The sequence below is a fragment of the Symphodus melops genome, assembly GCF_947650265.1.
Source record: "Symphodus melops genome assembly, chromosome: 10".
Lineage (NCBI taxonomy): Eukaryota > Metazoa > Chordata > Actinopteri > Labriformes > Labridae > Symphodus > Symphodus melops.
Window position 1 is genome coordinate 7541345 of NC_136700.1, and position 12461 is coordinate 7553805.

At 39.2% G+C, this 12461-nt stretch overlaps 1 protein-coding gene across 4 annotated transcripts in view; it reads left to right on the plus strand.

Annotated features, from left to right (window-relative positions):
* pitpnm3 (PITPNM family member 3) overlaps positions 1–12461 on the plus strand; it is a 69690-nt gene that overhangs the window by 19205 nt on the left and 38024 nt on the right. For 2 of the 4 annotated variants that reach the window (XM_079353875.1, XM_079353877.1), the window contains exon 3: positions 7742–7852. In XM_079353875.1, the coding sequence (XP_079210001.1) occupies positions 7742–7852 (111 nt within the window). The remainder of the gene's footprint in view (positions 1–7741; positions 7853–12461) is intronic. The other 2 variants (XM_079353878.1, XM_079353876.1) reach the window with 1 other exon arrangement.

Genomic DNA, 12461 nt, shown 5'->3' on the forward strand with positions numbered 1-12461 from the left:
CATTATGAAAACAGGAACATTAAAAGATAAATGATAACAAAGCTAGCTTATTTCTGTAATCAGGAATATAATGGAGAAAGAACAAGGAGGCGACAGTGTTGTTTTCTCCGTATAAGGTTGAAGAGAGACATTAGACATTATTGCCTGAGCTCAGGGGGAGAGGGGATGTCAGTCCTGCAGAAAATGCACCCTGAGAAGTTATTCCAAATATAAACATCAGCTCAGTGATACAAATGCCTCCCAGCCCCTTAAAAGGGAAAATAAACAAAGTCATAAAAGGGTTGTTCTTTAAATTATGGCTCTCAACAGTGTCTGTTATAACTGCAAGACTGTGGTTCTAAATCTCTGCTGCAAATAACCGGTCTTCTAGTTTTCATTCCTTCACTGCACACTGGATATATGTCTTTTTGAAAGTAATTTCAGCTCTTATCAGGAAAGCAGACGTAGAACGTGAAAAAATTTGATTGACATGTGACTGAGTTGAGTTTATTGTATTATAGGCTATCACACAAACAATAACAATGGGCTTGGGGGAGTTTTATTTATGTGGTTATGATGAATGTCTTCGCCCATTTTTGTTAAAAGAAACAACAACAGGAAAATGTTAATACACTGTCAGAAATGTTCAGTGTTCAGCTAAAAAGATGAAGCCTGAATATGTTTAAGCTTTATTGAGTTTTTAAGCCTTTTTCTATTTAAAGTTCTTTACACTGATATAACTATCAGCATGTGAAGAGGCATGTCTTATCAATTATTTTGTAGGCTATATACTTTTAAAGTGCAGTCTTACAATTTATTCAACAAAGATTTTAATTTCATAGTCTTCATAATTACACAATGTCTGACTAGATTCTGATCGGGCCCAATCGATTTCACTGTCCGTCTATGCTCAAACGAGAGCACTTTTTTTCTCCATTTTATGGATCAACCAATCAAAGTTTATGAAAATATGTGTTAAAAAAAAAAAAAGGTTTCTGTCTCTTCTTGGCTCAGAGTTTGAGAAGGTTGATAAATCACTCAGCTTGGACTGATAGGATTTTTAAAGATATTTGAGGAGCTCTCTGAGAGGATTGTCTGTATTTTTGTGAATACAGAACATGGAGTTTTAAAATTTGTCTGTTCAAATAAAAGAAAGGAGATAGAAGCTATTTGGAGGAAATTCAAAGCTCTTTATGAGTAGAAGTACTATTCTTGCCGGTGGAAAATATTTTCCTTCCACTGCATGAAATACAATTCACCTCTACATTCTTGTCCTTAACCTCAAAAAAGTAGAAAATAATGTCAGTACTTCTAAGATGGAAAACCTAGTCCTGAATGATCATCAACAATGAAGTGTCTTTTCAAGGATGATACTGGGCTGATGTTACCATAACCTTAATGAACCTCTTGTTTTGTGTAGTTGTCGGCTAATGTCAAGTAACGAGTAGCGGAACGTAACAGTCATTGAATTCGAGAAGCAACCAGAAGCACTACTAGTTACCCTAAATTTTAGAGGAGTACTGGTAAATGGCACTTGAGTTTGTTTAGCGTGTATCGAGCCTCCCTACTACTCACAATAACGTGGTACTTAACTGTACTGTGGGGCTACTAGCCAAACAACACCCTTTGAATAAACAAGTTACTTCTTCACACCCATTCACACTCTGATGCTCGTGTGTGAATATAAAGTGTCCATCAGTAGTAACTAATCCCATTTATAGACAACCATGTGTTGTCAACAACGCAGCGGGAGCCATTTGGGGTTAGGTGTCCGGTTGAGTGACATGCCACTCTACTCCTTAGTCACAGTCACTCTCAGTCACAAGTTATTCCCAACACTTTGTAAAATGAAAATATCAATGTTTTGCAGCCACAGATATTTATTTTCTAAACACACAATGGAATGAGTGTATTTTCATCATTTGACCCTGAGTTAGAATGCGATAGAATGAATGTATGTGATTTATCCCAACCTTTTTATCAAATAAAAGTTTTGCTTGTTTGTTTGTCTGTAGAGAAAGACATGTCCTGTGTAGTGTAATAATGTCCTTTCAGCTCTTTCAAGGCCTTTACACAAGTAGAGAACATTTATTCAGTGCTGCTCTTACTCATGTATTAACCTTTTTGTACCATCTAAAGAGATTGTTAAATTCTAGTGGCCCCCCAACTGCTTCACGTCACAAATATGAAAAATCACACCGAGCTCCCTCAGCTAACATCCGCCTTTGAAGCGCCATTTTTTAATCAGGACTGAGTGTGCCTTCAAGCGAACGCCAACTCAATTGTCACCTTGTTTATTGATGTTAGCTGCTGACAAATTTGCCATGTGCTAATCCAGATTTGTTATTTGATGAAATGAATTTGAATAATGAGAGAGGAAGTGAAAGCAAATTCACGCTGTGATCTGCTTCAGCAGTTCAGAGCCATGAACTTGCTTCTGGAGATAAATCGTGTTTATATACAAGTAGGACATCTTTTTATCATTAGACTGCTAGCCTATTGTGTTGCTGGGTTTGACTCTCCACTCTTCGTGGAGGCAGATTGGTTCGCAAGATAGAAATAAAATTCTTTGTGGCACCAGTTGCTGAGTAGTTATTGGGCTACAATAATATTTTAAACGGAATTAGTTGAAGACTGTTTATTTAGATTAGTGATGATTTCAGCTATAAACAGTGTGTACACCAGTATAAGAATTATTTATGTAAAAACCATTTTAAAATCATAGGAGCAGCAGTTATCATGTTATTTTAGTGATTCTCTCAGAGACATTTCTCCCCTTCCTACTAATAACAAACATTAAACTGTAAACTGTAATCATTCTTTAGGTCGTCAAAATAAAAGCCGGCCTTCAAAGAGATAAAGGAGCCCGTCGTCACACACATCTTATTCCGTCTTGATTTTGTTTGTCTGAGCTGATATGAAAGAATCTCAGAGTGTTCGTCAGTGTTTGTAAAGTAATCCACTCCATCCAATTGCCTGTCCTTACTCACTTTGTTCACACAACTATCTGGCACATTTTTCTCTGAGGGAGAGTGAATGAAAGATCAATTCTATCTCTTCTCCAATATTGTTTTGTTCCATCTCTCGGATGAATAGATTCTCCAGCCAGTCTATTTTCTCAGCTGCTCTGTATCATGATGTCCTTTTTGGAAGAGGCAACATTTTTCACGCTTACTGTACAGTATCATCATTCAACAATTTATCTTTCGATACATAAACACAGTTGTTCTAGTTTTATGGGGCAGAAGACTGTTCAAGAACAATTGACTAAATATTACACTGGCTGTGGGTAAAGTCCAAAATCCACATACTCTGAGGCTTAACTAGAATGACTTTAAAGGTCCCATATTATGCTTTTTCTGGTTTAAAATGCTATTTAGTGTGTTTTCCAGGTGTCTTGTTCATGTCTTGGCACATCTGTTTGCAAAAATTCAAAGTTCACGGAAACACGGCTTCTCCTGCGTCCATGAAACGCTCGCTCCCTAGCACCCCAATTGTCTTGTGACATCACAAGACAAAGATGTCACTGATCCAGGCCCATTAGCAAGCACAAGCTCCCCTCACACTGACTGTAGCATTCCCAATATGTTTTTTTCTTCGTGGGGGGTTCTTTTTGAACATTAGCGATTGTGAATGTACTTTAGTAGGCACAAAAATAAGAAGGCAATAATATGGGACCTTTAAATGACATTTTGTTTGGAAAATTTCGCCAGGAAAATGGATGACTAAAAATACAAACTACATGACAATCCACCCTTAAGATTTTTTGCTTACACTTCACACCTGCCACTGACAATTTGATCCGTGCATCACAGAGGAAACACATTTTTTATTCCAAACCAGTCCCTGCACATGCTGTTTTCACTCATTACCTCTTTTTTTCTGTTTGGAGGTGTGTTGATGTGAATGTGTGCTGCAGTGTTTGTGACATGATTGTGATGTAAAAACACTCACAGTATCAAAAATATTTGGCAGATAATATCAGATAAATGGACATCCTGAAACTTGCTCTTGTTCTTGCTTGGTTATCAGGAAATGAACAATTACCAACAATTACCAACAGTGATTGTACGTTTTTGTGACTTAAGTTTTATTAACATACGAAGCAAAAACAACATCACAAATAAACACGGAACAGATGAAAGATTACATTGTTTCGTTCTTACATCTTGGTATGTATGTGCACTACTGTAAAAAATCGATCTTCGCTTTAATCTTGAATACGATGGTAAATCATTATTGATAAGGCATTAACTTTGAAGGGATAGTAAACTCCAAAGTGTTTTACCTGGGATTGTATGGGGTATTTGTCAATAATAAGTATATTAGAAGATAGTAACATGCTAACTATCACGGACACCATGAGGATACCTGATAAATATCACATTAGCATAGAGAGGATGTTTCCAGCCAGATTTAGCATTTAGCTCAGGTCTCTGGAGCTAAGGGCATGCCAGTCATGTAGATCAGTTTTTTTTGTGGAATATTGAATATCAGTGAGAGTTTTATTTTTTCACTTATCAAACAATTAGACTTCTGTTTTTTGGGGTTTTTTTTACCTGCTAGTGGCTCTTAAAAAATGGGGGGGGAAAAAGAAGATAATCAAAGTCATGAAAGTAAATCATCTCAGGACCATGAACGTCTTTACAGAATGCCTGTCTATTTAATAGCTGTTGATCTTTTTCAACATCCTTACAAATCTATCAAGTATAAATGTAGGCTACAAGCACATCTTTTTGCCCGCAGCTTATAAGATTTAGCATGAGATTCAATACAGTTGCTAACTTTTTTTTATCACTCTCATAAATCCAATTAGAGAAACATTGTCTGGGATTTACACTGGAGGTCTTTGAATTCATAAGATGCCAATCATCTCTGCGAGCCTCTTTACCTGGCAGACTCAATCTTTTTACGCTGTTTCACAGGATAATCCCCTGAGCAATCCCAGTTTCTGACTTTGTCATTGGAAGTAGTTTGAAGGACCCACAATAAAGCCAGAAGTAGCCTTTCTGTACTTAACGCTCAATGATGGGATCAAGAAATTTAGGACCGCAAAAAAAAAAAAATAGACAAAGTTTGAACGTGTTAGAGGTCATGGAGAGGCAGTTTCATCATCTTTTAACAATCCCAGCAACTATTCGTCTCTCTTCAGCCTCTGACACTTACTCACTGTGAGCTGACAGGTTGAAGGATGTTTCTAAATCTCTTGTCTCTCCCTTGAGACTGTTGGCTGCAGGCACATTGCGCTCTCCTGTTTTTCTTTTCCCTTCTTGTTCAAACCTTATATTGCTTTTTTTATATTCCACAAATAGGTGACACAGCCGATTTATTCTTTTCGATTTGATTATTGGTGCTTTTTTGTTTGTTGGCGCTGCACCTGATTTCTGTGACTGCCATGTTCTTTTTTTAGCATAGGCGGTGTTTTATTCAACAAAGACACATTTGGCTTCTCAGAGGAGCTTCTGCATGGCTGTGAGCTGTGTCTCTGCTGTGCTCTTCAGGAGATGAATAGGTCGCCTGTGTCTTTCAGAGCTCTTTGTAAAACATGCTTTGCATTCCACCCTGTTCAAATATCAGGCTTTCTTGCACCCTGTGACACTTTATACAGAATTATTTCTCTCTATGAGTCACTTTCTGGCTTCTTTTTGTTTTTATTTTCTACGATTTGCTCATTTGAAAGAGCGTGTCCCTGCATCATTATATTCAGTCTGGTAATGTCTGATTGGAGAGGAAACAGAGGACATCAAAGACGAGTAGAGTCGGAGCAGATAACAAAAGACAAACTGTGACCAGGAGACCAACGGCTGTGTGATTCAAACGGACAGGCTGTGTAGGGCCGCGTTAGTCTTTCAGAGCCACCCGGCAGGAATGTGAGCAGAGATGGGTGTCAGGTGGAGGGTGTTCATCCTTCTGTGTGACTCATCCTGTCTCAGACTGTCTTGGATGTCAATCGGAGAGCTGTGGACGATCGTGTTGGTCATGCTGAGCCTCACACCAAACCAAGCTTCTTTTATTTGTTGGCTCAAGATGTCCTGTGCTATGACAGGTCTTGTCACACACTGTGCCAATGTGGGGATGGGGATTCAAGGTTTCAAGGCGGCCACATGACAACACTTGTGCGTATAGATTTTATGGCTATTTTTCCTGTGGAGCGTGGAATAATATAAGCTATTACATGGCGTTAAAGACTACAAAAGGGTTGACCCACATGCAGAGCTGATGTTAATTGAAACTATTTGCTGACAACAAAGGCATCAAATGCAATCTAATTCAGGGTTTAACAGTAATAGTGTTCCGGATAAGCAGCAACAATTCGTGTGCAACATGTTAACTTGCTGCTCACATCGTTGAATTGATTAAAGTCTTTCACATAAGTACCTCACTCTGAGCTCCTCCAGGGACAACTAAAACATTTAATGGCCCTTTAAGATGGCCAAGGCGGAACAATTTTCAGGTCAAGGGAGAAGATAGGTTGCGAGGCAATATAGGTTAAGTTTATAAAAAAAAAAACCTCCGGATTGTGGAATTTTGAGGGTATTTTGTGAACAGGTGAAGAATTGCAATGACTTCAGAGCTTCACAGAAATGCAGAGGCCAGGGGAAAGTGGGAGGTTGACTGAGAGGCGGATTGGGCAAATATAAAAACAAGTGAGGCAGCTGTCGTGATCAGAACGCCAAACACTTTTCAATAATAGGAATGCCTTCATTCAATCTGGCAGTGTAGGCACAGCAGCGAGGTAAGAAAACATGCTCGAAGGAAAACTCTTATGTATTATGTCTAAAAATGGGTCCAACAGGGTGAGAACCAGGCCTGATGCAATCTTACAGTTTGTATCCAGGTGGACATCGTGGCACAATTTTCTACAGTTAATCTGTATTTGGGAATTAATGTGAAAGTCATTTTTTATCTACAGTGGCATGTGTTATTTGCCAAATACATAGAGTCACATGTTAACAACCTCGGAGTAATAGCAGGCAAAAGTTTTCAAATTTGGCAATTTGTAAGAAATTGGGAATGTTGTTTCACTGAAGGAAGTGCAGTTAGCACATGATGCAGCACTTATGTCATTAAATCTTTCATGTCTTTAAATCAAACTGCAGCAGTGAGGCTGCAGGTGTAATAATACTTAAACGGATAAAAAACCAGCTGGCAGGAGAGCTCAATTGACATGATGTGCCGCTGTCTTTACATTAAGGGTTAATTAAGTGTGTAAACATCATGCATGTCGAAAATAGAAGCACAATGTTGACTCCTCTGGTGTTAGGCCTTCACAAGCAATGTGAATGACGGTGTTCTTACATGCCTCTGTTGATTGCCATGTTGTTTTTCTGTCATAAAACATGTTGCTGATTTGTTTACTAGCCGAATATTAAACTGTCAACTCAAGTTGACAAGAGCAGTTTGCACTGCTTGGAAAGAAAATGTAATTGAAAGGGAAATCATGCCCAACTGACACAAATCAGATCTGTGTTGGTCGAGCTTTAGGGGTGCACTTCTTGGGAAAAAAGGGATTTTTGAGCCTAAGGTTGTCTAATTAGCCAAACGAAGACACATTGTTTAATGCAGCTATGTTGAACATTTAATGATACTGCAAGTACCAGTTTCAAGAACAATCAGCTGCCTTATTATTCAAATTCAGAAAGAAGGGGATTTTGTCATCGATGCACTGCCTTACTCTTCTTTGTCTTTGTGTGTACTTGTGTGTGTGCGTGTGTGTGTGCGTGTGTGTGTCTGTGTGTGCGCGTGTGTATGTGTGTCCCAGCAGATGTTATGGAGGGGAAGAGTGCCATGCTGCTTGGCATGAGTCAGTGGAACTCAAACGACCTGGTGGAGCAGATTGAAACTCTTGGACACATGGAGGACCAGTCACACGGTACAAACACACAAACATGCACACAGTCACATACACGTGTATAATTACTCGCAGACAAACACACACACATGAATGAGCGCAACGGGGTGTGAGTGTTGCAAGCTCACACATCATAATGAAGGCTAATGGTGATTATAATGGATAGACAGTTGTTTCTATTTAAAGCTACATGAAGTCATTTTAACCACCAGGGGGCTAAAAGTGTGGCGAGCCCTGCTCCTTTAATTTATCCATGTGAGGTGTAATGACTCACATTCTTTTACAGTATGCTGAATCATCTGACACAATATTGGTATCGACTACAGGTTTGATGCTAAAGCTTGAAAAAAGATGAGCAGAGATAAACACGAATGTGGCTGTGGCTTAAGTGGAATTGAGTTAAAATTAATACTCTAAACATGACCGCATGGTAATAAACATAATGTCCTTTAGTTCTTAAAGATTCCAAGGCCTGTTCCCTTGCAATTTATGATTCCTCAAGAACCTTTGCGAACATTAGCCACTTTTGTTTAATTCTTTTCTGCTTCATTGTACAAAGAGCACTAAAGGATGAATCGCAGACGGTTAACCTTCCATACAGAGTCTCAAAATAACCCTTCACTTTCCATTGGTCCCAATTGTCCACAGAGGTTTGTTTCGTTGTTCTTAGTTTGGTTATCAGGAGTGTTAGTGTTGATTTCTTGCCAGGTTTAAACACAGAGCCAAATGCAAGGTTGAAGATAGTAACAGTTTTTTTATTCGAGGGGTAGGCAGTGAGTAAAGCTGTTCCTTACTTCAGCTCACAAGCTTGTAAATTCGTTTCTAGAGTAATGAAGGCAGAAAGGAGTATGGTGTGGCCCTGAACTGAATTTCAAGGAACCAATTGAACTTTCATAAAAATTCAGACTCTAGTACAGCCCACGAGATTCTCTTTTCCCCTTTCTTGTTACTTTGTCCAACCAAAGATCCGAGATGATAAATCAGCGCTGGGATTCACAGAGATCAGTGATTCTTAATAGAATACTTGAACTCCCACAGAGGGGACTTCATGAGAAATGTTTCCTTTTCTGATGAAATACCTTTTGCAGAGGGAATAGTTGAGGACAAACTCATCTATCAGCAGGGGTGCATTGTGTTTTCATCCTGAACACGGATTTGAAATCAAACCTTTTTTTTATGCGAGTTCTTTCTGAATGAAAGTCGAGCAATTAGATGCATTTATCATAGTCTCAGGTGTGATTTTCCAACCACAGTCACTAAATCACACGTTGCCCTGCAATTTTAAAACAAGTATTTTTTCCAACATGAAACACCTGCACCGCTCAAAAATCAGTGCTGTAATTCACAGAGATCAGTAATTCTTAACTCACACAGAGGAGAGAAATTCAATCGCAGTTGTCAGGAGCGAATACCATTAATGTTTCATGCCACTGTCCATTATGATTTGTAAGCAATGTGCTCAGATTAAATCATGCTGTTACCTATCAACTTAACTGAATATTTGCATTTATATAAATGATATATACATGTAAATGTTTGTTTTATACCATTAAGTTTCTCCTTCTCAACATTCAATCACGCCTGTATATTACACAAAATGATTTAAATTAGATGCAAGCATAGAGATATCAGCACTGGCTCAACTTTATAGAATAAATTCAGCCGTGCTTTACAGCTCCTCTGTCAGTCATGTCCTGACAGCACGGCGCTCGCTTTGTTTACTGATAAATGTGACGGTTCTTATCCCAAAGGTCAGCTCTGAGGTTTGACAAACTGGAGTGGACGCTTTTAATCAGAGTGTGTGTGTGTGTGTGTGTGTGTGTGTGTGTGTGTGTGTGTGTGTGTGTGTGTGTGTGTGTGTGTGTGTGTGTGTGTGTGTGTGTGTGTGTGTGTGTGTGTGTGTGTGTGTGTGCGTGTGCGTTCTGGTCCTGCGGTGATCAAAGAAACAGCTCCTGCAGAGATGCTGTACCAAGTCATGCTGTGGTAACTGAAAAAGAAGGAACATTGTGAATATTTTACACCCCCACACTCCGAGCTCTCACAAAAAAACGTAATGACCTGTGAAGTGCTCCGCTTCAGCCGGTCACAGTTATACTCAAAAATAAAGAAAATAAAACGTGATTTCTTTTTTTAAGTTTTACTGCCTGAGAAAATAACAGCTTTTCATGAATAAAACAAAATGGGTCGACCAATTCATAATACATATTTTTAGCTTGTAAAAAATGTCTCACAGAAGTGAGTGCTTGGTAATTGGTAGTTTTACACAACTTTACTGTTTTGTGTCAGATTGGTGTTGACCATGGCAGGGAGCTTAAAACACCTCTTAGGTAAGGGTGTAGGACATACAAATTATGCTTTTAAAGATTTTCACAAACTCCGGTTAGTCACTTAGTTTTTTTCCAAATGAGTGAGATAGTTCCAAAGATTGCATCAGCTGTATTTATTTGTGTAACAAGCTTGGTGTGTTTCAAGTCTATGGATAACAAATAAAACAAAAAAGTAATGGTCTGTGACTAAAGACAGTTAAACTTAGAAAACAAGTGCACATCCAAATACAAATAAACCTACAGTCTGTGACTTGCAGGTTTAGACAAAGTCAGAACCATCAGCAAGGAATCTGTTTGGAGTTGATGATCACGTGCATCTAAAGACAATCATCTTCAGAATGATTCTTGATACTTGTTATTCTTAATTTTGTATGTATGAAAAGCCTGCACTTGGAGGTACAGTTGAAGCAATGGAAACAGTCATTGTCAACACATAGGGGCAGGGCACACAGTAAGATAACTAAAGTCAGTTTTTGATTTGACAAGACAGCAGGCTCACGAGGTTGACAGTTTCCTGCTGGTTCTGTCACCGCTTACTGAAAAGGATGGTTGAGTAGTTGGATCTGCATTTCTACATTAATGACGTGGTTGCTGCTGTTGAATCTGCTGCACATATTGATGCTTGAGGAGTTAAGTACCTCCAGGGCCCATTGAAAAAACAAAAGAGCTGCCATTTACAGATGCGGAACGTGTTACCCTGAAATAGACTGTGTGATGTACAGTATGAGACATCTCTAGCTACCCACAGTAAGGACCACTGAACCAAAACATTATTACTCAGTCATACATTATCTGTTGTGTTAAAACTGCGTGATCCCCGAGTATCTTAAGACTGGCAAGCTCTGAGACCTTCTCTCCTTTACTCTCTCCTTTTGTATTATGTATGAAAATATTGTGGGGCTAATTTTCAACATGAAATGGAAAGGGGCGGATGTTACTCCCACTTTCCATTTCAATCCCAACGAACAACTGAAACTGTAGAACATGTGCATAAATCTGTTTTTCAGCAAACCTGTTATCAGAGCCAGACATGTTGTCTACTCATACCCTCCGAGATGGTACTAAAAAAACAGGAGAGCTGGTTCTAGTGCACAATTAACCTCTAAGGCTGCAGTTTACATTTTAACCCACATTTTTTAAGTCATGGTAATTGCCTTCTCCCTCTCTCCTGGTCTCTGATTCTCATCTTTGAGTCTCAGCAAAGTCAAACAAACCCCAAAATAGAAACACTCCCCGACAGTGCTGAATATAAATGTGCATCAGTCCGCTGAGGCTCTGCCGCGTCTGTTTGTTTACATCCTACACTCGTGGGAGCAAAAGGGATATTAAAATACATTTAGTGGAGGAAAACAGGGCGTAGCAACAACAACAAAAAAGATCTCAAAGCAGCAACAATAGCTGCAGCAGCAAAGGTGATGGAAGTCTTATGGGGACTGAGAGAGTTCGAAGCAGTACGCTCAACACATTTGACTCTCAGTTTGTATAATCCCACTTTATCAACGGAACCATAAAGGTGCAGCTATACTTAGTCAGCCTATGTGGCAATGTCACGGTCTCTCCCCTTTAATCATAGTAAATTAGTCAGTTCCTCAAATGCATCTCTCTTCTGCTCCTGATGATTCCTTCACTCCCTCTTTTGTTCTCCTTACTCTCTCTGAGCATCTTTTTGCCCCCGGCTCTGTTCGCTCCTTCACTTTAGTCCCATCGCGTCACCTCATCATGTTTCATATTGTCCCCCTGCTCTCTATCTTCCGACATTCATTACTCCACGAGCCATAGGCGACGGTAAACACTTTCCCCCTTGATGGAGGCTTCTGTGATGGGTTTTCATCAGAGACAGTGAGGAAAGCCTGCAGCAACACTGGCTCTTTTCTACTCTACTCTTCTTCTTTTTCTCGGCTCAGTGAAATCCTGTAATCTAAAATCACTCTTGCATCTGTTTTCTTTGAAAACAATCCTGTTTATATATTAATACCATATTATTCACACTTCATTCACAGGATGATGATGTTAATGTAGTCAAACCTGAAATAGCTGTGTTACACAACTGGTCGAGGACTCCATGATGGACAAAAAAAATACTTGGCTGAGTCCTTGATGTGTTCTGCCAAGTTAGGATATCATTTGCTAAGTCAGTGAAAGCAGACATTCAAGAGGAGATGAATCAGTGAAAACCCTGCCACAAAACCCCCCAAACCTGAAAGGGACCAAAATATATGTTGAGAATCTAATTCCACACAAAGTGACCCTGGAGAGAAATATATTATATTGAACGGAAGAATGATTTTCCATTTTCTATGGAG